The following is a 27,815-nucleotide window of genomic DNA, read 5'->3' as shown; positions in this document are numbered from 1 at the left end:
GAAACATCTTGGAATTTTCTTTTGCTTTGCAGTATGTGTTGAAGCCCACTTTCACAAAGCAGCAGATTGCAAACTTGGACAAGCAAGCCAAATTGTCCCGGGCATATGATGGGACCACTTATCTGCCGGGTATCGTGGGCTTGAATAACATAAAGGCCAATGACTATGCCAACGCTGTCCTTCAGGTAGGATCAAGATGGGAACAGTGATGGGGAGAGGAGGTAACCTGAGAACACTGTGAAGGTCAGCCAAGAAGTGACTGCCTTCTGGTAGAGTCAAATGGTACCTGGAGACACCAAGTCTTGCTGAGGATTCTACTTAACTATTTGCACCAAACATAACATTCCTATGTTTGCTCAAAGGGCTGTTGCCCGATGGTGAGGCTTTTTCTAGCCTCTGGGCTCATGGCCTGTGTAGTTTTCAGGGAATGAAGGATAGAATGAGTGTGTGGCCTGGCAGTACTGAATAAGAAACACATGTGTTAGATGATGCATCTTTTCTTTTTTTAATAGCGCAGATGTTCCTTGTGCTGGGTATCTGAGGTCTTGATCCTGCTCCTGTGCTTAAGCTCCAAAGTGGGGCATACAGAAAGCCAAAGTTCTCCTGTTTGCAATTAAGTTTTGTTTTCTAAAAAATTAACGAGTTGGGGTGCTTGGGTGGCTCAGTTGGTTAAGGGTCCGACTCTTGATTTCGGCTCAGGTCATAATCTCACAGTTTGTGGGTTTGAGCCTTGCATTGAGCTCTGTGCTGGCAGTATGGAGCCTGCTTGGGATTCTTTCTCTCTCTGTTCCTCCCCCACTCACTCAAAAATAAATAAACATTAAAAAATTATGAGTATTACGTATACATTGTAGAAAAATTAGAACATGTTAGTAAGCACAATTAAGAACATTAACAATAATCTTGCTTCGTTGACCACAAAAATTAATTAAAATTTATAAACATAAACACTTAAGGGATGGGTGGAAGATGTAGAAAGTATAAAGAATGAAGGCTTCATTCTTTCCTTTCTCTAGTACTCTGTCCTGCTTAAAATGTATGAAATCAATACAGGCACACTTTATTTTATTGTGCTTCACTTTATTGTGCCTCACAGACATTGTGCTTTTTACAAATTGAAGGTTTGTGGCAACCCTGTGTCAAGGAACTCCTTCAGCACCATTTTCCTGACAACATTTGCTCACTTCGTGACTATGTCACATTTTGGTAATCCTTGCAATGTTTTAGGCTTGTTACTATACATATAAAATATACATATATATGTATATGTACTGTGTGTAGGTATGTGGTCATATGCATATACTATATATGTATATGTATATTTTGTAGCTTATTTATTGGGGGGGCAGGGCAGAGAGAAGAGAGAGAATTCCAAGCAGGCTTTGCAGTGTTAACACACAGCCTGATGTGGGACTCATACCCACGAACTCATGAGGCCATTACCCGAGCCAAAGTCAAGAGTCGGATGTTTAACCAACTGAGCCACCCAGGCACTCATGGTAAAACTTGAGTGGATGAGGAGTTGCTTCTTATGTCTGAGCAAAGAATGGAGTTTCTTGAGATGGAATCTACTGGTGAAGACGCTGTGAGGATTGTTGAAATGACAAAGGATTTGGAATGTTACATAAACTTGGATGACAAAGCAATAACAAGGTTGGAGAGGATTGACTCCAATTTTGAAAGTTCTGCTGTGGGTAAAATACTAACAAACAGCATCACATGCCAGGGAGAAATTGTTCATGCAAGGAAGAGTCTGTTGATGCGGCAAACTTCATTGTCGTCTTGTTTTAATAAACTGCTGGAGTCACCCCGGCTTCAGCAACATGATCAGTCAGTAGCTCTCAGCATGGAGGCAAGACCCTCCACCAGTATAAAGATGACTCACTGAAAGCTCAGATGTTGGAGGGCATCTGGGCTGCTCAGTCAGTTCAGCATCTGACTCTTGATTTCAGCTCAGATCATGATCTCACAGTTGCTAAGATCAGGCCCTGCATTAGGCCCTGCGTCAGACTCTGCATTGACAGTACAGAGCCTTCTGGGGATTCTCTCTCTCTCTCCCTTTCTCTTTCTGCCCCTCCCCCTTATGGGTGCACATTTGCTCGCTCTCTTAAAAAAAATAAATTAAAAAAAAAAAACTCAGATGATAGCATTTTTTTAGCAATAAAGTAATTTTTTTTAATGTTTATAGATTTTGGAGAGTGGGGGAAGGGCAGAGTGAGAGAGAGAAAATCCCGAGAAGACTTCACACTGTCAGCACAGAGTCCTACTCGGGGTTTGATCCCATGAACCATGAGATCATGACCTGAGCCGAAATCAAGAGTTGGGCGCTTAACCGACTGAACCACCCAGGTGCCCCTAAATTACTTAACTTAAAAAGTATTTTTAAATTAAGGTATGCACGTTGTTTTTTTAGACATAGGCTATTGCACACTTAATAGACTATAGTATAGTAGAAACATAACCTTATGATGGACTGGGAAACCAAAAAATCCCTTTGACTCTCTTTATTATATTATTAGCTTTATTGTAGTGGTCTGAAACCGAACCTGTAATACCTCCGAAATACGCCTGTACATATTCTTGTTCAGCATCTTTAATGATTACATGTTAATTCAATTCGTGAATGAATTATAGTTTATTTAACCATCATATCTTGTATTAATGCATTTAGGGCCTAGATTCTAGGCTGTAGGCTGTTTGTAGCAATTTACAAACCCATCAGCAACACAAAAGAGAGTTCTTCATCTTGCATTGTGTCTGTTACACTTATTTTTTTCCCATTTTGATACATTTAACCTACCTTTTGTTTATTCACTTCTAAAGTTGATTACTTGTATTTTTTCAAGTGTTGATGGGCCGTGCGCTCGTTTTTCTGTTGGTAGTTTATTTTGCTGAACTCTGAAAAATATGTATTAGTGTTTTTCTGTTATATATGTTGCAAAGATTTCCTTCTAGTTCTTATTTGGCCTTTAAACTTTGATTATGGTATTTTTGCATAAAGAATTTGGATAAAAAATTATGAAAGTGTATCTGTCAGTTTTGGCATCTGCCACTGATGTCATACCTAGACCCTGGAAAGGTTAAATGCTTAAGTAGAGAGAAAAAGACTTACAGGTTGAACAGATAGGATTTGAACATGGTCAGTACAGTTAGCCTTGGCTTTGTGAGGGGTTTTAGTTCCCATAGGAAGTTTTTATTTTTAAAATAAGTAGACGAACAAATCCTCTGTGATCTAATTGCCACTACAATGGGATTGAATGGATGAAGTATTCCATCTGGAGGCTGAATGATTTCCGTCTGATACATACTTTTTTGTATTGTTGCTAAAAGCAGAGAGCAACCTCTCTCCACAGCTTGGATAAGTGAGAACTAGGATGAACTTTGTCCATACTTCTTTCTTTCTTTATTAATTTATTTTTGTAAAGTTTATTTATTTATTTTGAGAGAGACAGAGAGTGCATGTGTCCACACATGTGCAGGGGAGGGCGAGAGAGGGGAAAGGAGAGAGAAAATCCCAAGCAGGCTTCACCCTGTCAGTGCGGAGCCCAACATGGGGCTCGAATTCACAAACTGAGATCATGACCTGAGCCGAAATCAAGAGTTCAACGCTCAACCGACTGAGCCACTCAGCCCCCATACTTCTTTCCTTTAGATAATAACCCTTTTTTTTAGTAATTATTCTCTAGGCATGAAGTCCTTGTTTATTTAGGTGAGCTAAGCTTGTAGGGGCTTTCCCAATCACCTCTGTTGCAGTATTCCCTGTGTCCTGAGTTGTCTTCCTCTAAGATGCCTAGGTTTATTGTATTTAGCAGAAACCTCTATCCTCCTTTCTAAACGGATTACCTTGCCAAAGAAAGTTGTGCTCATAGTAAGCACAGTGCTGTTAAGGATTCACAAACCCATCAGGAGGGACCTGTAGGGAGATGGCATTTATTTAGGGTCTGTTCTGTGGTTTCCCTCCCAGTTTTGTAGCTCATACTAATGAGCTTTATTTCTTCCTGAACCAACATGGCTAGTCTTTATCTTTCTTTAACGAGGTAAAATTTATTATTATTATTATTATTATTGTTACTATTTTAACTTAAATTTTAGTTAACATACAGTGCAATATTGGTTTCAGGAGCAGAATTCAGTGATTCATCAGTTACATACAACACTCAGTGCTCATCATAGCGTGTGTCCTCCTTAGTACCCATCTCCCACCCACCTCCCTCCATTACCCATAGCTTGTTCTGTATCATTAAGAGTCTCTTGTGGTTTGTTTCCTTCTCTTCACCCCCCTGCCCTGCCCATTCCCATATGTTCATCTGTGTTGTTTCTTAAGTTCCACATATGAGTGAAATCATATGGTATTTGTCTTTCTTTGATTGACTTATTTTGCTTTGCATAATACATTCCAGCTTCATCCACGTCATTGCAGATGGCAAGATTTCATTCTTTTTGATGGCCAACAAATACTTCATTGTGTTTATATACACCACATCTTCTTTATTCATTCATCAATAGATGGACATATGGGCTCTCTCCATAGTTTGGCTATTGTTGATAATGCTGCTCTGTATACATTGGTGTGCATGTGCCCTTTTGCATCTGTATTTTTGTATCCTTTGGGTAAATAAATACCTAATGGTGCAATTGCTGGATTGCAGAGTAGTTCTGTTTGGTAAAATTTATTTTTGTTCTCCTAAACCTTTTGGCCATTTTTGATCATAACAGAATTAATCACTTTTATATATATGTTCATTTTGTATCATTTTTATATATAATTATATTAATTTTTGTTATTTTATTTTATATTTATTTATTATCACTCTTTCAATAAATACCACACTTGGGAAAAACACTAAACTTTATTAAGATGACTTTCATGTTATTTAAAAAAAATTTTTTTAATGGTTTTATTTATTTTTGAGAGAGAGAGAGACAGTACTAGTAAGGGAGGGACAGAGAAAGAGAGAGACACAGAATCCAAAGCAGACTCCAGCGTCTGAGCTGTCAGCACAAGAGCCCAACACAGGGCCTAAACTCGTGCATGGCGAGATCATGACCTGAGTCTAACTGAAGTTAGATGTTTAACCGACTAAGCCACCCAGGCACCCCATTTTTTTAAAGTTTTTTTTAAATGTTTTTATTTGTTTTTTAGAGAGAGAGACGAGTACTAATGAGGGAGGGACAGAGAGAGAGGGAGACACAGAATCTGCAGCAGACTCCATGCTCTGAGCTGTCGACACAGAGCCCAGATTTTAATGTGCATTTGAGAGATGGGAGAAGTTTGGCCTCCAGATAGTTATCTCTGCCCTAGCCAAATGGAATGTTTGGATTTCTAGCTTTTAATTCCTATGAATGCAAATATAGTCACAAACCTAATTAGAATAAATGAAGGAAATTATTAAATAAGTTGGTCAGTGAATAGGGACTTGAATTATTTTTTATAAAAAATTATTTATTTTTACAGCGAGAGAGTGCACAAGAGAGGGAGGCAGAAGGGGAGAGAATCTTAAGCAGGCTCCATGCTTAGTGCAGAGGCTGATGCGGGGCTCAATCCCATTAACCTGGGATTATGATCTAAGTTGAAATCAGGAGTTGGATGCTCATCCAACTGAGCCACCTAGGCGTCTGAATACTTTTTTTCTTTTTTTTTTTTAAACTTCTTGGTTGGGTTGCCTGGCTGGCTCATTTGGTGGAACGGGTGCCTCTTGATCTCAGGGTTTTAAGTTTGAGCCCCATGTTGGATATACAGATTGCTTAAAAAAAATTCTCTAAAATAAAAAAAAATAATAAATAAAAAACTTCATATCCAAAACAAAGTATCTGCACAACTGGACTTTATGTGAAACTTAGCACAGAGGATGTTTCTATAATAATGTGAACTTTAAACCTAAGCATTTCCTTTTGACTCTTTGAGGCCATCACAGGCCTGGTTCTATAAGAGCTTGGCTCCCAGGGTTGTGCGTGGGGGCCCTTCGCAGGGGCTCTGGATTAATTGGCTGAAGTATTTGACTTCCAGGCTTTGTCTAATGTTCCTCCTCTCCGGAACTACTTCCTGGAAGAAGACAATTATAAGAACATCAAGCGTCCTCCAGGGGATATCATGTTCTTGTTGGTCCAGCGTTTTGGAGAGCTGATGAGAAAGCTCTGGAACCCCCGAAATTTTAAGGCACACGTGTCTCCCCATGAGATGCTTCAGGCTGTTGTCCTTTGCAGCAAGAAGACCTTTCAGATCACCAAGCAAGGTAAGGAACAAGTCATTCATATTTTGTCTTTTTTTTTAAACCTTTTTTTTTTTTAAATGTTTATTTTGAAGGAGAGAGAGAGAGAGCGTGAGCGTACGAGCATGAGTGGGAGGAGGGGCAGACAGAGGAGGAGACACAGATCCGAAGCAGGCTCTGGGCTCTAAGCTGTTAGCACAGAGCCCAACGCGGGGCTGGAACTCATGAGCCATGAGACCATGACCTGAATTGAAGTTGGATGCTTAACCGACTGAGCCACCCAGGCACCCCAGTCATTCATATTTTCTGATGTTAGGGCAACAAAATTAGTTTGATGAGCAAATTTACTTGTACTTGCTGTAAACCTTGTAGTAACCAGGTGAGTATCCAGTTCATCATATGATTATGTTCCTGATTCTTCTTTCATCGGCCTGCCCTGTTCAGAGTCCTGAGATTTCAGCTGGATAGAAAGTCTGTCATATGTAGTAAACTAAACTGTACGGTTCTAGGGGAAAACCAGGAGGCTGGGAAAGGTGCCAACCCTTAAGCACTTGCCACATTTGTTTCTCATTTTGTCATGTTGCAGGCTAGATATTCCGATGACCTGTTTTGACTGTTTTCATCCCTCCAAGTCCAAATAGTTATTGCCGTGTGAGTAATGTGGACACTGTAACTCTTACTACCTGGATCTCATACAGTGTCCTCTGGCCTCATGTCAGTTTGTTCATCATCCATTCCTGTTGCTAGTAGGTTTTAAGGCTGCAGGGATAAGCAACAGTTTTTTTCTTCCAGGAGCTCCCATTCTAGTGGGGAAGATAGTTGTGTAAAAAGGTGAGCACAGGGTGGTAAGCGCTGTGATTGAGGAAGGGAAGTATGCTCTGGGAGGGAGCGTGGAGCAGGGAACCCTGGCTGAGCACATGGGAGGTCGTATGGAGTCAGAGTGGAGGAAGAGCTAGCTGAGTTCCAGGCACAGAGGAGATAGGTTGGGGCTGGGCATTCCAGGTTAAAGAGGACACTGCCAACAGGAGCGTGGATATGCCAGGAACAGACACAAGGCTGCCAGTAGCCAGGCGCTTGGATTCCGGGGGACAGTGTGAGAGCTGAAGTGGAGGTGCGAGAGAGGGACTGGATTGTCGGGTTTATGTGCCACTAGAAGGAGATGGGTTATATCCTGACAACAGTGGGGAGTCAATGAAGGCTTTTAAGCCAAGATGTGATGTCAGATTTAGGTTTTATTTATTTATTTATTTATTATTATTATTATTATTATTATTATTATTATTATTATTATTATTTATGTTTATTTTTGAGAGAGACGGAGACAGAGTGTGAGCAGGGTAGGAGCAGAGAGAGGGAGACACAGAATCCGAAGCAGGCTTCAGGCTCCGAGCTGTCAGCACAGACCCCGATATGGGGCTGGAACTCACGAGCCATGAGATCATGACCTGCGACCCAGCCACCCAGGCACCCCACAGACTTAGGTTTTATAAACAAGATTCTGGCCAAGGAGTGATTTAGAGGGGAAATTCAATACTGGCTTTTGATGGGTGGTGAGATACACATTTGAAGTAGAGATGATAATGGAAGGTCCTGGTTGGGTCAGAGATCCCAGGGAGAGAGCAAAGATCAGAAGACTAAGAGCTTGACCTTGAGGAGTGCCAGCATTTAATGTCCAAACAGAGGAGGACGCCCAGAGGACAGGATGGTGTTGCCTGAAAGGAAGAAGGAAAACCAGGAATGTGGCATCATGCCAGCCAGCGCATGGTTTGGACTATACTAATTTGCAGCTTCAAAATGCCTCACCCTTCCTTCTTTCCCAGGGGATGGAGTTGACTTTCTGTCCTGGTTTCTGAATGCTCTACACTCAGCTCTGGGGGGCACAAAGAAGAAAAAGAAGAGTAAGTCATGTTATTTTGTAAAAGGGAGCTCTTTTTTTGTTTGCTTCCTTTTATAGGCACTTTGCAACTTCCCATCCTTTTCTTAATTTTTTATTTTTTTGTGTTAGGGTAGTGTCTGTGTATACATGGACTAAATTTTATTCCTGAATAGGTTCCTCTCCATTTTTAAAAATTAGGATATGGTTATATCCAATGGCATGTTTAATACATGGAAATAGATATAATAATGCTCTAAAATCCTGACCTAGTTCCAAACTGAGGGGCTGGGCAGCATGTTGTCGACTGCTAGTCTCCTGGCAGTGCAAGAGTTAATGTGAAGAGGACTCACTGCATGGTTTGCCTGGCTTCTAAGTTGACTGGTAAAGCAGAGTAAAAGCTAGTTCCTTCCCCTGGGCCTATACTTGGGAGAAATGAGGCTTGCTTCCGTATTGATTCTCAGACTTTAAGTCCGATGGTCTCTTAACATCCATGTTGGCATAGCAGTAGTTAGACAGTTTTCATGAATGCCAGAAATAGTTGTTAGCTTAGAGAGTGCTGAGCTAGATAAATAATTTTGGAGACCTAATGCAGCTTTTTCCTTGTCCTTTTTCTCTGTTCTGCTGGTGTTAATGTTTATTAATGTGGAATTGTGGGCTGATGCTCTGCCAGATGGCCCTACCACCTCTACCAGGTGTCTTCAACCTGAGTTCTGTAACTTGTGTCCTATTAGGATTCTAGAACCCTGTTGTACTTTCTGTCTCAGTGCTTTGGTTCTGTTCTGCTCTGTCCCTCAGTCTGCATTTTTGTTTTATGTCCAGTGCAGGGTGGACTTTATCTTCCTTTGCACACAGCATAAGGTTATGGGAAAGTCTTTGGATGTATCTTGTTTTGCTTGTGATTTTTTTCTGTGATTCATAAGTCTCTAGGGTTTATAAATCATTCATTTCATTCATTCATTAAGATGCACTTAATTTTTCTCCTATGGGACAGGCCCTGTGCTAGAGGGTATCTTATGGAGAAGGCAGACACAAAGTAATTATTTACACAAATAATGGTGAAGGTACCATGGTGGTATATGTTGCAAAGGTACTTCTGTGTTTACTGAGAGCTTTGAGTCTTAGCTGGACAATGCTGGTTTATTTCATAAATTTAGAAGTTAGGACTATATTCTGGAAATGCTTTCCAACCTGACAGAATTTGCATTTTGATTTCTGTTTGTACAGCCATTGTGACTGATGTTTTCCAGGGTTCCATGAGGATCTTCACTAAAAAGCTGCCTCATCCTGATCTGGTGAGTGGGGGTTGAAACTGACTCTTGGCCTGATTTATCTTACCTGAGGGGATTCAGGGTTGACAGAGAGAGGCTTAGAGGTCTATCAAGGCCTCTTGTCTCAAGATGAGGTTCTCCAAAAACGCTTGTCAAGTGATAGCTCCTCGTGCTTTTGTTGCACCAGTGTGCTTAAGTTGGGCAGTTACAGTAGGGTAAAAGTCTTGCTGGTTTAAGTGGTCTGGCCATTGGGTGGTGCTGGTGTGATTTTTCAGAAAGCTCAGATAAGCCTTCTAGATCATCTAAAAGGGTTTTAAATAGTCTGGTATTTAAATACAATCTCTCTAGGGTCTTCTGGGTGGCTTAGTCAGTTGAACATTTGACTCTTCATTTTGGCTCAGGTCATGGTCTCAGGGTCATGGAATTGAGCCCTGTGTCAGGCTCTGCGCTGAGCATGGAGCCTGCTTAAGATTCTTTCTCTCTCTCCGTCTCCCATGCTTTCTCTCTCTCTCTCTCTCTCTCTCTCTCTCTCTCTCTCTCTCTCTCTCTCAAAAAATTTAAAAAGCCCTCTCTCTGAGGATGGAAGTCCCTCAGTGTTTGCATTACTCTACGCAGGCAGCGATGCTGTCCATGAAATGCCCAGTCTCTTGGGCGCTGTCTTCACTCCGATACAAAATGAATAAAAACATTGTTTCTTTCTGTGTGTGGTGGTATGCATACTGCTCACATTCCTTCCCTCCTTTTTCTTCTTCCTCATTTCTAGCCAGCAGAAGAAAAAGAGCAGCTGCTGCATAATGATGAGTACCAGGAGACAATGGTGGAGTCCACCTTCATGTACCTGACACTGGATCTCCCTACCGCTCCCCTCTACAAGGACGAGAAGGAGCAGCTCATTATCCCTCAGGTGCCGCTCTTCAACATCCTGGCCAAATTCAACGGCATCACCGAGAAGGTAGTCCATTTGCACAGCTGCCCTGCTGATGCTCCTTTCTCTCTCTGGACTTTTTTCAGTTTCTTTTTATAGTTGGAAGTCGCCACGTTTGTGGAATGCATTTGTTATAAAACGTATTGTGTGTATTGAGCCTCCCAAACTCCACGCTGTTTCTAGCTGGTCACCCCAACTCTTCGCTTGATTGGCAGTGCCCTCTCTTACACTTCTCATATGTTCCTTTCAGCCATCTGCCTCTGGGTAGGATGGAGAAAGGAGCGGGTATTTAGGATAGTAGAAATTTTAAAATTTTAAAAAAAATGTAGTGTCAGTATTCAAGTGGAAAAAAATAGAGCTAAAATATAGATGAAATAATTTGTTCTTACTATCATATTACTTTTTATTAAGTTAAAAGTGTCTTCTTATCTACTGAGTTAACTGTTTCTCAGTTTAATTCCCTTCTTTATCCTAGACAAATTTAATCCTTTCTGTTCTTTACTGGGAGAATTTTTTTCACCTGATGTCTCATTCCAAACCCTTTCTGCTCTTTCTCTTCATTAGCTAAGTTTCTTTTGTTTTCAGATATTAAATAGCAACAGAAAACTCACTAAACTAAAAGAGGAACTTTATTGGAAGGCATCTCTTGAAGGTCTTAGGGAGACTTGAACAGAGCAGGACTTGGGAAGGACAGAACTAGGGTGACAGGGTTCTCAGAAGTGGCGGTCTGTTGATTGTCCCTTGCACAGGCTGCCATTACCTTACTTCAGTTGCTCCAAGGCCCAGCCTTCTGCTACTCTGCTTCAGGATTCCTAGTGGGTTGAAAGGACCACTTGAATCAGGTGTCCTTTCTGTTCAGGGATCCTGTGAATCAGGGCCTTTCCTTGAAAAGGCGGAATTGGGAGCTAGGCAGCTCACGCCTAAAACACGCCTTTACTAACCTCCATCTCTGTTTCCGTTCAGTGTCCAAGTCCATTGTCAGGTACTGTTAGCAAGTTTAATAAGCAAAACAAGCCCTGGATATCCTTGTACAGTGGCACCTGCCCGTGTCACACCCACACACGTGTGTGCACACACACGCTCAGAGATTGGTAAGATGTCGAACACTGTCTTTTAGAGACTCATTTTGGGATGGTGAAAGAGAGACCTTAGGGTTTGTAGTAGCTCAGTTTGTTTATTTTATGGTTTTAAGTGTCAGAACCAGGAATCTAGACTCAGATTTTTCATCTGACTTTTTCAGCCATACTGCTTGGTCCCTCTTATCATTGTTCAAATTTAAGTAATATTAAGATTCCCATGAACCCTCAGTATTGACTTAAATTTATTCTTTTTTTTTTTTTTTGCAATGTCCTTATTTATATCTTTATATTTTAAGGTGATACCGTATGTAATGCATATGTACAAATTTTTTTTTTCTGCTTATTTTTTTACATCCAAGTTAGTTAATATATGGTGTGATTAAATTTATTCTTCTATGTTAACCACCTTAGTATGCGTGTAAATGTTGATATAAGCTCCTTACACCTACAGCTTGTAAGCAAGTATGAAATTATAACAAATTTACAATGTAGACAAATAAAACTTTGAGACCAATAAAATTGATTAACAGTACTATTACAGTGTAATATGTAGTCAAAGCCAAATCGTTCCTTGCTATTTGAATGTGGTACTTATGTCCATGGTGAAAGTCTTTCCTCAGGCTTTCTCAGGAACTCCTGAGAAACCTTTGTTAAGTTAGGCCGTGACATCATTTAGGTATTAAATCCTTCGCTAGTCTGAGAGATGATTAAAAAGAATGCTTATTTATTTAATTTCAATTTTAGTTAATATACAGTGCTGTATTGGTGTCAGTGATTCATCACTTACATGCAATACGCAGTGTTCATTATGAGTGCCCTCCTTAATACCTGTCACTCATCTAGCCCATCCTCCACCCATATCCCCCTCTCACCCCTCAGTTTGTTCTCTATCATGAAGAGTCTCTTGTGGTTTGTTTCCTTCCCTCTTGAAAAGAGTGGTTTTGATGTCAACTTGATCATAGATTCAGATGTGGGCAGTGAAATCTCTTAGCATTTACCTGATTAAAAAAAACGTTTTGCTTTTAATACAGTATTTTATTTCAACCACACAGAGGTTACTTGATACCAACAAAAAAGACATTTTTTCCAGTAGTGCTTATACCCTTAGATGATCAAAGATTTACCTGAAAGGTATAGCTATGATGTGTGTACTAGAGACAGAAAGCTTATTTCTCCAGTGCTCTCAGGTTATGTATCATGTGACAAGGGAACTTGATTTTTAAAAAAGTAATAGCTTTATTGAGATATAATTCATACACTATACATTTAACCCACTTAAAGTTATATAATTCAGGTGGGTTTTACTGTATCCACAGACATGTGCTACCACCACCACAATTAGTTGTAGAACATTTTCCTCATTAGTGTTTTCATTACCCTTTGGTTACCAACCTCCTCGTCTCCCCCAACCATAGGCAACTACTCATCTACTTTCTGTCTCTGGATTTGCCCATTCTGGACATGTCCTGTAATGGAATCCTTGTAATGTGCTCTTCTGGGATTTGCTTCTTTCACTTAGCATAATGCTTTCAAGGTTCATCCATGGTGTAGCATGTATCACTACTTCATTCCTTTTTGTGGCCAAATTAGATCCCATTGTATGACTAGACCATATTTTGTTCATCCATTCGTCAGTTGCTGGACATTTGGGATCGTTTCTACCTTTTGGCTACTGTGAATAATGCTGCCATAAAAGTCTACAGGTTGTTCTGTGAACATGTTTTCATTTCTCTTGAGTGATGATTAAGAAGTGGAATTGCTGGGCTATATGGTAACTCTTATGTTTAGCTGTTTGAGGAGCTGCCAGACTGTTTTTCCAAAGTGGCTACACCATGTTGTATTCCCATCAGCAGTGTATGAGTGCTCCAGTTTGTCTACATCTTCACCAACACTTGTGAATTTACAACACTTGTGAATATATCTCACACTTGTGAAGTACAACACTTTGTATTTCCCTGATGACTAATGCTGTTAAGCATCTTTTCATGTGCTCGTTGGACATTTGTATATCATCTTTGGAGAAATGTCTATTCAGGTCCTTTGTGCATTTTTAAATTGGGTTATCTTTTTATTATTGAGTTGTAAGAATGCTTTATATAATCTAGATACTGTTCCTTATCAGATGTCTGATTTTACAAGCATTTCTCCTCTTATATAGATTGCGTTTTCACCATCTTGATAGTATCATTTGAAGCACAGAAGTTTCAAGTTTTGACGAAATACCGTCTAGGTGTTCTTTTGAAGCGTGTGATTTTGTTTTCATGTGTAAGAATAGATTGTCAAATCCTAGGTCATGAAAATTTACCCTATGTTTTCTTCTAAGAGTTTTGTAGTTTCCGTTCTTCCATTTTCTGGAATATCCTCATTGATGAAGGGGCCCTCACTGCTTCAGAAGTACTTATTCCATGGCAGTATGCCTTTACTGAATAGTCGGCAACTTCTTCCTTATTTTGAATTAAGTGATGCTCTCATGGTTTTGTTTTAATTCTGCAGCTTTTAGCAACTCCTCTTTTTCATTTGACATTTTTGTTTTCCTTGTAGAAATGGATACCCATATTGCTATGGGTAGAATTCAGCAGCATGTTCGTGTACTGGCTTAAACATGTTCCGCACTTGTATTTTAGGTAGTCTTAGTCGTGTTACTATTCCTAAGATCTTAACATGGCTTCTGCAATCAGGTGTCTTCTGAATTCTTAAGTGTAAGGCAGAATTATATTTAAAAATCCAAACCAAAACAAAACTCCTGCCCCTGTCCTGATACTCCAACACTAATTTGATAATTTTCTTCTCCCCCGTCTCTCTCTCTCTAGGAATATAAGACCTACAAGGAAAACTTTCTAAAGCGCTTCCAGCTCACCAAGCTGCCTCCGTATCTAATCTTTTGTATTAAGAGATTCACTAAGAACAATTTCTTTGTGGAGAAGAATCCAACTATTGTCAACTTCCCTATTACGTGAGTATTACCCTGCTTCTCTTACTCTCAGGGAGAGTGAGCCTAAATTTTTTTTTTTTTTTTTTAAATTTTTTTTTTCAACATTTTTTATTTATTTTTGGGACAGAGAGAGACAAAGCATGAACGGGGGAGGGGCAGAGAGAGAGGGAGACACAGAATCGGAAACAGGCTCCAGGCTCTGAGCCATCAGCCCAGAGCCCGACGCGGGGCTCGAACTCACGGACCGCGAGATCGTGACCTGGCTGAAGTCGGACGCTTAACCGACTGCGCCACCCAGGTGCCCCGAGCCTAAATTTTTTATATTTTTATACTATTATTAATTTTGGACTGTCTTATTTAGAGATTGCTGGGAATAGAGCCTACATACACTATGTAAGTTAAGAGTTCTTGGAAGGATACAAATATTTCAGGGACCTCAGGGATAGATGTGTCCCTAGAGGCAGTCCTTCTTTCTCCTCCTTGCCTGTTGCTTGCTGGAAAATGTAGTCTTTCCATATAGGGAAAACTGGATGAAAGCAGGGCAGGATAGGTAGGATTCTGCCTGGCTTCAAAGATGACCCCGAGTCTGTCCATCTGTTTGCTGGTCATTGCATCTTCTTGCATACTGTGGTTAGGCATGGACAATGGGGATGGTTCCAGATTTGTCTTGCCATCTTAGGGTCCTTCTGTCTTATTTTTTGCCAGGTAAAATCTGGAATGTGTTTAATTTCTATTGGTGAGAAACATAAATTTTGATATGTAGTCTTATTTTTAGTTTATCATGCAGTTGTTTCTTTATGAACATTTATGAGTATTTTAATGCAAACTGGGAGGAGTTGTACCAGATGCTTTTAATTTGCTACTTTCTAACTCAGAAATCTGCAAGATCCTTTTGGAGATAGACAGTTGGTTTTCAGTTCTCAAGAGACATGGTTTTCACACTCTGAAGAAGATCTCTCTGAGAACCCGGAGAGACCTGGTGGAAGGGCTAGCAGGAGGAAGTGTGGGTCTCTGTGTGCTGGCATTTAGGTAAGGAAGAGTGGAGCCCTAAGACACTGTCTTATTGAGAAGGATTTGGGTGGATATATGATAGGATTAACTTGTTGTTTAGCTCATTAGGGTTGTTGTTTTTAAACCTTCACAAAGTAGTTTGGGAGCTCTAATGTATCCATGCTCGTCCCTTCTTTTCTTTCTCTCTCTGTCCCTCTCCGTTTCTCAGTTCCCCAAACCATATCAAGACTGCCAGTTTTCTCTTTTGAAAATGGTTCCATGGGGTGCCTGGCTGGCTCAGTAGGTGGAGCATGCGACTCTTGATCTTGGCATTGTGAGTTCAAGTCTCATGTTGGGTATAGAGATTACTTTAAAAAGTAAAATCTTTAAAAAAAAAAAAAAGAAAGAAAGAAAATGGTTCTAATTCTTAATTCTTTGTAGTGTTTAAGGGGGTAGTATCTGAAATTAAAGAGGCCTGAGTTCTGTACCATCCTAGCTTTGTGACTTTGGACAGGTCATTTGCATATTTTCTGGATTTATTCTCACATGGGTAAAATGAGAGGCTTGGTCTAAATGAATCCTACAGGTCCTTCCAGGTATAGCATTTTATTTTTCCTGGTTCAGAGATCACCAAGAATCTGAGTTGAAGAGAGGTAACCTTTGTAGTTAGCATTACAGGGGAACCTCTTACTTGCTTTTCCCACACTCTTCTTCACTAGCATCTTGTCTATGTGATAAATAGAGTGAAATTGGGGCCCATGGAAGCCAGCTCTCTGCCACCTTGAGTGGACCACAGAGAACCTTCCTTTGAAGGCCCATGTATTGGGGATTTCTTTCAGAACTGGACTCTTATGAATTGCCACAGTCACCAGTGTGTTCCTGGTAGGAGGGAGCGCTCTTGACTCCAGGGCAGTTCCTGGGGAGGGAGGACTATGTATTGATAATGGTTCTTGCTCAGTCACCACAGAGATATCATTCATTACCCCATTGGTTTCTTTTTTTTTTTTTTAATTTTTTTTTTTTTTTAACGTTTATTTATTTTTTTGAGGCAGGGAGAGACAGGGCATGAACAGGGGAGGAGCAGAGAGAGAGGGAGACACAGAATCTGAAACAGGCTCCAGGCTCTGAGCTGTCAGCACAGAGCCCGACGCGGGGCTCGAACTCACGGACCGTGAGATCATGACCTGAGCCGAAGTCGGACGCTTAACCGACCAAGCCACCCAGGCGCCCCAACCCATTGGTTTCTTTTATGTTGCACCTGGGGTATGTTTATTTGGCTACCGGTTGCATTTAGGTTTTTGGTAACTGACTTCAGTAGTTTGTCCTTTGGAAAGCTTACTTTGGAGAAGTTGAGAAAAAGGCAACTTCTTAACTAGTTAGCCTTTTAGAGACTAATTCTGGAAACCTGCACTTTAAGTACTTCATGCACTGTAATTACTTGTAGAGTAACATGGTTCCAGATTAGCCAAAGTCTCCACTTGCTGAAAAGGACCCTTTTCTTTTCTTTTTTTTCTTTTTTAAAATTTATATCCAAGTTAGTTAACATATAGTGTAATAATGATACCAGGAACAGAATTTAGTGGTTCATCACTTACATATAACACCCAGTGCTCATCCCAACAATTATCTTCCTTAATGGCCCTTGCCCATTTAGCTCATCCCCCCACCCAAAACACCTCCAGCAACCCTCAGTTTGTTCTCTGTATTTAAGAGTCTCTTATGGTTTGTCTCCCTCCCTGTTTCTACATTATTTTTGCTTCCCTTCCATTATGTTCATCTGTTTTGTATCTTAAATTCCACATATGTGTGAAGTCATGTGATATGACTTGTCTTTGTCTGACTTATTTCGCTTAGTATAATACACTCTCATTCCATCCATATTGTTGCAAATGGTAAGATTTCATTCTTTTTGACCACCGAGTAATATTCCTGTGTGTGTGTGTGTGTGTGTGTGTGTGTGTACACACACACACACACACACACCCCACATGTATATATGTATACACACACACACACACCACATTTTCTTTATTCTTTCATCAGTGGATGGACGTTGGACTCTTTCCATAGTTTGGCTATTGTTGATAGCTCTGTGATAAACATTGGGGTGCGTGTGTCCCTTCAAAACAGCATACCTGTATCCCTTGGATAAATACCTAGTAGTGCAATTGCTGGGTCGTAGGGTAGTTCTATTTTTAATTTTTTTAGGAAACTCCATGTTTTCCAGAGTGCACCAGTTTGCAGTCCCACCAGCAGTGAGAAAGGGTTCCTTTTTCTCCACATCCTCTCCAACATCTGTTGTTGCCTGAGTTGTTAATTTTAGCCATTCTAACAGGTGTGCGGTCTTAGAGTGGTTTTAATTTGTATTTCCCTAATGATTAAGGATGTTGAGCATTTTTTCATGTGTGTGTTTGCCATCTGGATAAGACGTCTTCTTTGGAAAAGTGTGTATTGTGTCTTCCCATTTCTTCACTAGATTATTTTGTTTTTCAGGTGTTGAGTTTGGTAAGTTTTTTATAGACTTTTTATGCTAACTCTTTATCTGATATGTCATTTGCAAAATATCTTCTCCCATTTCATCGGTTACCTTTTAGTTCTGCTGATTGTTTTCTTTGCTGTGCAGAAGCTTTTTGTCTTGATGATGTCCCAGTAGTTCAGTTTTGCTTTTGTTTCCCTTGTCTCTGGAGACGTGTCAAGTAAGAAGTTGCTATGGCTGAGGTCAAAGAAGTTGTTGCCTGTTTTCTTATCTAGGATTTTGATAGCTTCCTGTCTTACATTTAGGTCTTTTATCCATTTTGAGTTTATTTTTGTGTATGGTGTAAGAAAGTGGTCCAGGTTCATTCTGCATGTTGCTGTCCAGTTTTCCCAAAACCATTTGCTGAAGAGACTTTTTTCCATTGGATATTCTTTGCTACTTTGTCAAAGATTAGTTGGCCATATGTTTGTGGGTTCATTTCTGGGTTCTCTATTCTGTTCCATTGATCTGAGTGTCTGCTTTGTGCCAGTACCATACTGTCTTGTAGATTACAGCTTTCTAATACAGCTTGAAGTCTGGAATTGTGATGTTTCCAGCTTTGGTTTTCTTTTTCAGGACTGCTTTGGCTATTTTGGGGTCTTTTCTGGTTCCATACAAATTTTAGGATTGTTCTAGCTCTGTGAAGAATGCTGGTGTTGGGGCGCCTGGGTGGCGCAGTCGGTTGAGCGTCCGACTTCAGCCAGGTCACGATCTCGCAGTCCGTGAGTTCGAGCCCCGCGTCAGGCTCTGGGCTGATGGCTCAGAGCCTGGAGCCTGTTTCCGATTCTGTGTCTCTCTCTCTCTCTGCCCCTCCCCCGTTCATGCTCTGTCTCTCTCTGTCCCAAAAATAAATAAACGTTGAAAAAAAAAATTTAAAAAATAAAAAAAAAGAATGCTGGTGTTATTTTGATAGGGATTGAGAAAAGGACCCTTTCCATACCTAATTTTTCTCCTGTGTTTTATTCCATACACATCTTCTTACTACCAGAGATCAGTCAGACTTGCACTGATTAGATGCCTTCTGCTGGTTTGGAGATAGGGGTTTTGGGAGCACAGGTTTAAGGTTGCACTTCCAGCTAATGAGGTGTTTTCTAAATTGGACTGTTGTGATTGGGAGGTGAGTGTGGCATGCTCCTTTGGCTAGTTTCTAAAATGAAATGATTTAACGTGTATTCATTCATTTTTGCCACTTCCAACAGTTTTGGTTCAGTCATGAAAACATGAGTATTGATACTCCTGAGAATTTCTCTAGGACTTGTTCAGACAAATAAGCGTGGGCAGGTGTTGTTAAAGCTGAGGAGAAGGTACTATGGGAAGACAGCCCTTAGCATCCAGTAGGTGTTCTGGCTATCTGGAGTTCACATGGATTTCTTGGGACTCATATCTAAATTATCTTTAACGATAGGGGCGCCTGGGTGGCTCAGTTGGTTGAGTGTCAGACTTCAGCTCAGGTCATGATCTTACTGCCCGTGAGTTCACTGGCCGTGTGGTGGGCTCTGTGCTGACAGCTCAGAGCCTGGAGCCTGCTTCAGGTTCTGTGTTTCCCTCTCTTCCCTCCCCCACTTGTGCTCGCGCGTGCTCTCTCTCTCTCTCTCTCTCTCTCAAAAATAAATAAACATTAAAAAGGAAAACTTAAATTCTCTTTTAACAATAAATGTTGCAATCTGTATTGTACGTTGCCTGTAGAAATAAATAGCTATCACTAGCACGTAGAAAGCTATGTAGAGCAAAGATGCGGTTGTTGTATTTTGGACAGGTAGTATATTCATAGTTTATGTGAGCACATACGTGGTTATGGTTACCATTTCTTGTGAATCCTTCAGAGATGATGTTATTGTATTTCATATTTTGAGTGGTGGTACCTCAGACAGCACCATATCCATTCTACAGAGATTAGAAACATGATACAGTTTCTCTTACTTGTGTTAACTGTCACTCTGTCTCCCTGTTTAACTGTTGGAAAGTTCTTCACAATTGTCTTTGTTCCATCTTCATAGTTAACATTTATCATAGCACTTTACTTCACGATAACTGGTGTTTATGCTTCAGGCAGTAGATAGAATCCAACAAATAAAACACAAAGGCAGATTTTATTCCAGATTCAAGAATGCTTCTCTATATTTGAAAGTGAATGTGGAGATATTAAAAATAAAATGGATATTTCTAAGTCCCAATTGAAAGAACCTAGTCAGTAGTTTCTTTTGGCAACCAGAACTGTAAATTAGGATGCTGTGGAGTAGCCAAGATGGGCCACATAAAGAAGAGAAAGCTGGGCTACCAAAGGAGCAGGAGAACAAAGCTGTTGTCAGACGCAGAAAAGAGGGCAAGTGGCTCCCTTGGATCTTGCTGCTTCTCCAGGGCTTGGTTCTAGCCGCATCTCTTAGTCTGAATACCTTGAGTAAACTCCCCTTTTTGTGCTGGAGCTACTGGTCTGCCTGGTTTGCCATATTGAAATAGTTCAAATGATCATGCACAGTGGCAACCCACAGAATCATAATGGCAGGCCCTTCACAGCCAGAGGCTAGGGACCAGGCGTCCCCAAACATTGTGGCTGCGGGATTCCTGGACGGGGCAGAGGGTAAGGTGTTAGACTTGGCCTCTCCTTTCATCTCACTGTCCCAGAGGAGATGGTGACGCTCATTCTCATATCACACAAGAGCCTTAGGTTGTGTAACCTGCTTAAACTCACACATGGCTCTGAAGGGGCAGAGCCCTCATTCCATTTCTAATCTGAAGGACTCTAGGCTGTGCCTTTTTAGTGGTTAGACGTGCTTCTAAAATGTACTTTTCCTGTAGAGCCAGTCTTTCTAGTTTAACTCATTTTTGTGGCAAAGTATGTGAATTTCCCCCAACCTGGGCTTCCATGGCTCAGCCAGCCTGCCTTGTTTCAGGTCCTAAACTAGGGACCAATAACTCTGTGGTCCACTGGTGTAGGACAGCTAACCTCTGTATCCTTTGATCTTTTGGCTTTCTTTTCTTCATCACCAGAAATGTGGATCTGAGAGAATACTTGTCTGAAGAAGTACAAGCAGTACACAAAAATACCACGTACGACCTCATCGCCAACATCGTCCATGATGGCAAGCCCTCTGAGGGCTCCTACCGGATCCATGTGCTTCATCATGTGAGTGGTAAAAATGGTGGTTGTTCCTTTGGCATTTCAATGGGCAGCTCTCTTCAGTCCGTCCTCTCTTGACCTTGACTTTGGAGCTCTGCAAGTAATAGAGCTGTCAGTGGTGAGTTTTAGGCAGTGGTTCTCAATTTTGGCTGCACATTGGACTCACCTAGGGAGATTTTAAAATCCTGATGCCTGGGCCACTCCAGGCCAAGTACATTAGAACAATGGAATTTATGCCCGTTGGTTTTCACCTGGAATAGAGGTCAGGGATGCTGCTAAATATCCTACAGTGCATAGGTAGCCCCCGTAACAATTAATTTATCTGGCTCAAAATGTCAGTCAGAGTTAAGAGACTGCATTAGATTATCGGGAGGTGGGAGCCAGGCATCATGATGTTTAAAGTTATCTAGGAGATTCCATTGTGAAGCCAAGGTTGAACACCACTGTCCTAGATTAGAGCCTTACCACCTGAAGTGGAGTGCATCCTCTTTCTAGCAGCATTGACATCATATGAGAACTCACTAGAAATGTGGAATCTTAGGCTTCACCCAAACCAACTGAATCAGAATTCGCATTTTAACAAGACCCTCTGGTATATAATTAAAGTTTATGAAGCACTGGTCTAAAGGCTTCCTTTCAGCTAAAAAAAACTTTTTTGAATTTGTCTCAAACTGAAAAGGATGAAACATGTACTTAAGATATATTTGGTATCACACAGGTTATTAGCACAGATTGTTTTTATTTGATTAGTCGTCTGGGACTATGAGTTTAATAATAACTAGCTCTGTTTGTCAAGCATTTTACTGTGCACTAGAAAGTATGCCAAGTGCTCAGTGTATGTTCATCTTATTTGTACTTTTAAAATACACCTATAAGACAGGTGTTAATGGTACCATTCTTTTCTATTTTAGCGTTTATTAAAAAAATTTTTTTTAATGTTTATTCATTTTTTTGAGACAGAGCATGAGTGGGGTGGGGCAGAGAGAGAAAGAGACACAGAATCCAAAGCAGGCTCCAAGGCTCTGAGCTGTCAGCACAGAGCCCGGCGTGGGGCTCAAACCCACGAACTGTGAGATCATGACCTGAGCTGAAGTCAGATGCTTAACTGACCGAGCCACCCAGGCACCCCATGTTTATTTATTTATTTTGAGAAAGAGAGAGCCTGTGCATGTGCTAGAGGGGGAGGGGCAGTAACAGGGAGAGAGAGAATCCCAAGCAGGCTCTGCATTACCAGCACGGATCCTGCCCCGGGGCTAGAACCCACGAACTGTGAGATCATGACCTGAGCTGAAACCAAGAGTTAGATGTCCTACCAACTGAGCCACCCAGGCACCCTACCTACCTTTTTTTTTCTTTTCTTTTTTTTTTTTTAAATTACAAACAAGGAAACCTAGGCTCAGAGTTTGAGTAATTTAGCTGAAGTTGATAGATTTGGGCTTTGAACGCAGATAATTAGTTCCACCATGTTCTTAACCACTACTTGAAACAGGAATGGGGACTTGATTACATGATCTTGAGCTTTAACAAAAGCTCAAGGTTTTGTATATTCTTAACTATTGACTATCTGGAATATCTGTAGTCTGTAGTATCTGTCTTTGGCATTTCTTTGAAGTTTGGATGGATGAGGCAGGTGAGCTTCCAGAAGTGCCTCTGCCATAATCCAGAAACTTCTTTTCCCCCTTGTTTATGGCAGCATGAAGTAAGGTAGATTTTGCTGAATTTGCCGCATGGGTTTTATAGTCCAAAGGAAATGGGTTACTATTGTGAACAGTGTCCATGAAGGACGCTTTTCTTGGCTGTTGCTGTGCTCTCTGGCATTGGGGGTGGGGATGTCTACTTTTAAGTTTTCCCAATAGTTAACATTGCACCTCCTAACTGTGTCTAATCTAACATTTATGGGCAACAAGGAGTCATCTCCTTGACTCACAACAAGGTGAGGAGTAGAGGGCTTCCTCTTTTTTCTCTTTATTGCCCATCTAAATTCTTTTTTTTTTTTTTACATTTATTTATTTTTGAGAGACAGAGAGAGACAGAGGACAAGTGGGGGAGGGGCAGAGAGAGAGGAAGACACAGAATCCGAAGCAGGCTCCAGTCTCCGAGCTATCAGCACAGAGCCCAACGCGGGGCTTGAACTCACAAACCGTGAGATCATGACCTGAGCCGAAGTCAGAAGCTTAACTGAGTGAGCCACCCAGGCGCCCCTCCCCATCCTAAATTCTTAAAAGTGTTGGGAGACTCCACTGTACTTCGAGGAATCCAAGGCAGGGATTGAGTTTGCCAAGATCAGCACCCCAAGAACTCTTTAAATTGAATGATGGCAGCAGAAGTCATGCACCCTCTTAATATGACTCTTGCTGAGTGATAGTCTAGTGGCTGTTCTGATTTTTCTCGCTTTTTGCTGCAGTCTTTTCTTTCTACACCTTTTGGTTTTAAGGAGCAGACTAACCCATTTCTTCATACTTTTTTGCAGGGGACAGGCAAATGGTATGAATTACAAGACCTCCAGGTGACTGACATCCTTCCCCAGATGATCACGCTGTCGGAGGCTTACATTCAGGTGGGTTGGGCATGAACTTGGTGAGTGTTGAACAGACGGGGTGTGAGGCCGGTGAGAGGAATGATGTGAGTCAAGGCAGGAAGTGGGATTGAGTTAAAGCCTTGGTTAGACTGGGTACCTGTTGGGATGCACTGAGGAGTGAGGTGGGGCCAAGATCAGATGGCCCTGAGAGCCCAGGAGTGATTTTCAGAAAAGAGAAGGGCAGGGAATCTTAAAAGATTTATGGATGAGCAAGGGGGTTATATGTGTGGCTAGGTTAGTTTTACAGAGGTATGTGATTTGGTTTCAAGGAGGAAGAGCTTAGAATCATCAGGACACCCAACTAGGAGTCAGCTCTCAAGCTTTCCCCAGCATCCTAAGTCAAGTTAGCACTCTTTGTGACCCCATGCGCTTTCTGCATGTCTTTACTAGAACACCAACCTTATTTTAACTGTCTTCTCTATTGGATTGAGAACTCGTGGAGCAGAGTATCTCTACTTCTTATAACTGTTCTGGTACCTAACAAAGAAGGAAGACTGAGACTAAGAAAAAGCAACAGCCTTATAAAAAGGAAGGGAGACGCTTTTCATTCTAGAAATAAGTTTTTTTTTTTTTTAAGTTTTTAATGTTTTTATTTATTTTTGAGACAGAGAGACAGAGCATGAGCAGGGGAGGGGCAGAGAGAGAGAGGGAGACACAGAATCTGAAGCAGGCTCCAGGCTCTGAGCTGTCAGCACAGAGCCTGACGCGGGGCTTGAACTTATGGACTGTGAGATCGTGACCTGAGCTGAAGTCGGACGCTTAACCAACTGAGCCACCCAGGCACCCCTAGAGATAACTCTTTCTTTAATGACTTTGTCTATGGTTATAGGCTTAATTACGAGTTCATTTTTAGAAAGTGAGTTTGGGATGGAAAGTGAGGAGAGAAGCAAAAGGGAATTTTCTGAAAGATTATTACGGGTTAGTTTCAGGGGACATACAGATATGGAAGTGGAGGGACAGGTTGTCCATTGCTTAGGGTAGGAGAGGTACTTGATAGATATGTGTGGATGAATGCCAGCTACTTCATGTCTGTTGTATTAATTTCTTACAGATTTGGAAGAGGCGAGATAATGATGAGACCAACCAGCAGGGGGCTTGAAGGAGGAGTCTAGGGCTTTGCTCCCTGGGGCTTTGGCTGAAGATGTAGTAGTATCAAAGTTATTGCTGAACGTAGGCTGACTGGCACATTCCCTGAGCCAACCCGTTTTGTGGGTTCTGGTTCACATCAGAGCGTCAGAGGGGCCCACCCACCTGGGATGGCTCTGGGCTGCCACCCGGCTGCTCTTTCATCAGGTGATTATAGATCGATGCTCCTTTCTCCTTTCTGTCTAGCTCCCCCTAGCTTCAGCAGGCCAGAACTCTTTTTACAGATGTGTGTAATTTATTTCTGGGTATCTGGGAGTAGCTGAAGGACCAGATAATATCTTCTAAGCATCAGAGCCTCAGGATTCTAGGAATAAGAGCATGAAGCCAGCAACATCCTTCTTCCATCATAGGTATTTTTCCCGTGATTCCTGATGTGTTTTTTGGAGTGGATTAAATGTTTTCCTGTTTTTAAACCAGCCTCTTGTTTTATATCCTTCCCTTAGGCTATTTATCTGCTTGCGGGTGCTTTGTCATTTGGGATGCAGTTTGTCTCTAGGTAACGAAATAGCTGACTAAAAGCAGTGAGTTATTTTGCCTAGCTCGATGTCTGGAGGTGGGTGGTTTCAGCCTACAGTGCAGGGGTGTGTGAGGGAGGAGGGAAGAAAGGAAGGTAGGAAGAGCATCTGACTGCAGTACAATTCTGAGAAAGCCTCAGCCAGGCCAGTGGGGAGCCCAGAGCAAAGAGTGCTGGTCAGAAGAATGATTCAGAGATGGCTTTCTTCAAGTTCAGTCATTGATTAGGAACAGTCTGGAGAAAGGTTCACCTTCATTTAGTTGTATAAACTGGACATTTATGCAGGAGTCCTCCTCCCCCTGCCCCCATTTTCCTAGTCTAATCTATTACCAAGTCCTGTCAATTTAATCTTGTGTCTCTTGAATCTCCCTACTTTCATCAACTCTTCCACTGTCTAGTCTGAGCTAGTGCCACCTTAGTCCAGGTCCAGTTAGAAGAGAGAAACCATTCAGTAACTTGATCAGGGAAAGCTTAATTTCAAGAATTATTAACTGTAACCGGGGATTGAAGTAACGAGGGATTGGCTGGTAACGAGAACTCTGAAGAATGTAGGAATAGCAGGTATAAGGAACAGCTGCTACCTGGGGCTGACATGGTGTCTGAGGCTGAGATCCAGATCTTGCTGAAAGTCTGACGGCTGGAACCTGTCAGAGGTCTTTCTAGTGCGTTTATAGGGAGGCGTCTCACTCCTCTTCTAAACTACCTGAGGAGGAGAGGAGTGCTGGGTGAAGCTGGTGTGTACTGTAGGAGCCAGGCACCGGAGACTGCGAGCACCACGACAGCCTGCTGCTGGAGAAGGCTGCACGTGTTGCTTTCGAGTGAGCACGCTGGAACTGGGACGCAGAGCCCTGTGTTCCTGTAGGCTGTCTCCAGCACCCTATTTAGACAAAGCATTGATGGCAGCTGGCAAGGAAAAATCTAAAGGGCTCGAATTCACCTTCACAGAGCAGGCGAAAAGGGTTGAATTTGGAGTTGAGAGTCACTAAATTGGTAATAGGTACAGTCCACCCCTCGATGACTCAGCTTCCATTTACACTCTTTTATGCACATTTGAACTCCTATGCAACAGCAGCAAAACAATTCTGTATTTCTGCCTAACAAAAAACTGCTCCCCTTCTTACAAGTGAATAAGTTTTCAACCTTTCCCAAAATGAGACGTCCTAAGAGTCCTGTATCAACCGATGGCTATATCGGTTACTCTTCTGATCCAGTCATAGTCCCACTGAATATTCTGTTACCTAAAGACTAAATTGTGAAGTTAATTTCCAACACGTGGTTTATAAAATGAAAGTGGAGGGGCGCCTGGGTAGCTCAGTTGGTTGAGCGTCCGACCTCGGCTCAGGTCACGATCTCGCGGTCTGTGTGTTCGAGCCCCGCATCAGGCTCTGGGCTGATGGCTCGGAGCCTGGAGCCTGCTTCCGATTCTGTGTCTCCCTCTCTCTCTGCCCCTCCCCCATTCATGCTCTGTCTCTCTCTGTCTCAAAAATAAATAAATGTTAAAAAAAAAAGTGGAAAGGAGAGAAAAAATGGTTTCCATCTACACATTATCATGTGTATATAACAAGCAAGCAGAAAATAAAGTTACAGTCAGTATTTCTGTAACAGGGCAAAGGCTGCAATTGATATGCATACTTCTTCCATTCTTCCTTCTGAATCTAGTCTGCCCTCAGCCCGAGCCTGAGCTGGTTGGAGCTGTGTACGTGGGAGGGTGACCCAGATCTTTAGTCTCTAAGGACCTGACTAATCATCCTGCCCCCCCCCCCACCCCCTTTGGGTTGCTGTAGTTTTCTGTTAACCTTTACTACTGGACATAGGCCATCTTGCCTGCATTTTGTAAGAGCAACCCAATTTTATCTTGGGAATCAGGATCAGTCACTCTGACAAGGCGATGACACTCTCCACCTGTCCCTCCCTGCCCCCCGCGCCCCCCCCCCCCCCGCCTAGTTGGGTTAGTAGCGTAAAGAGCCCCAAATGTCCATGTGATAGTCTGCTCTTCTGAGTGGAACCATTATTGTTTTCTCTGGTGGAAGCATTTCTCTCTTGGGAATGAAGATCTCTAAACAAGTAAAGCTTAAAGTTGCTGGGACAGAAGCAAAAATCCTGCAGGGTTGTTAGGTGTAAAAGAGGAATCACACCAACATCCACCCATTTTTTAGATCTATGTATTTTGGCGATGGGGGAGAGAGCACCATATAATGAGTCAAAGCATGTACTGCATCCTGTAAGATGAGCACGGGCTGGTATTGTAGCCGAGTTTTCAGTAAGCCATTCTACCTTTCAGTGAGGCTAGCTCCTTCCAGATGATAGGTGTATGTGTTAAGTCCAGTTAAATCTATGGACATGAGCCCATTGTTGAGCATCCTTTGCTGTGAAGATAGTTCCTTCACTAGTTGCTGCATGAAATGCCAAGATGGTTGATAAGGCATTCTGAGAATCCATGGGATGGTGTTGCTGCTAGAAACATGGGCAGGGAAGGCAAATCCATATCCAGAATGTGTTTCTATTCCTCTGAGGACAGATCTCTGCCTCCATAACAGAGGGTATAATCAGCCTGCACCAGGTAGCTGGCTGATGCCCACAAGGAATAGTGCCATACTCACTGTTAATTCTTGCTGTTGGCAAATTAGATATTCAGAAATACTGCTCAGGTCAGGGGGAGGGGAAG

At 41.8% G+C, this 27,815-nt stretch overlaps 1 protein-coding gene across 1 annotated transcript in view; it reads left to right on the top strand.

Moving 5' to 3' along the window:
- The window catches only part of USP39 (ubiquitin specific peptidase 39), a 33,927-nt gene extending 8,875 nt beyond the window's left edge, over window positions 1-25,052 (top strand). The window contains exons 5-13 of the mRNA XM_040458317.1: window positions 33-185; window positions 6,008-6,233; window positions 8,030-8,107; window positions 9,310-9,377; window positions 10,117-10,305; window positions 14,168-14,310; window positions 20,783-20,918; window positions 23,383-23,469; window positions 24,542-25,052. Coding sequence (XP_040314251.1) covers window positions 33-185; window positions 6,008-6,233; window positions 8,030-8,107; window positions 9,310-9,377; window positions 10,117-10,305; window positions 14,168-14,310; window positions 20,783-20,918; window positions 23,383-23,469; window positions 24,542-24,589 — 1,128 coding nt within the window. The 3' untranslated portion in view covers window positions 24,590-25,052. The remainder of the gene's footprint in view (window positions 1-32; window positions 186-6,007; window positions 6,234-8,029; window positions 8,108-9,309; window positions 9,378-10,116; window positions 10,306-14,167; window positions 14,311-20,782; window positions 20,919-23,382; window positions 23,470-24,541) is intronic.
- Window positions 25,053-27,815: the final 2,763 nt, after the last annotated feature.

Source organism: Herpailurus yagouaroundi, unplaced genomic scaffold (assembly GCF_014898765.1).
Source record: "Herpailurus yagouaroundi ecotype Mexico unplaced genomic scaffold, PumYag 221, whole genome shotgun sequence".
NCBI classification, from domain to species: domain Eukaryota; kingdom Metazoa; phylum Chordata; class Mammalia; order Carnivora; family Felidae; genus Herpailurus; species Herpailurus yagouaroundi.
The sequence above is the reverse complement of the archived record's forward strand: the minus strand, read 5'-3'. Positions and strand labels throughout refer to the sequence as shown.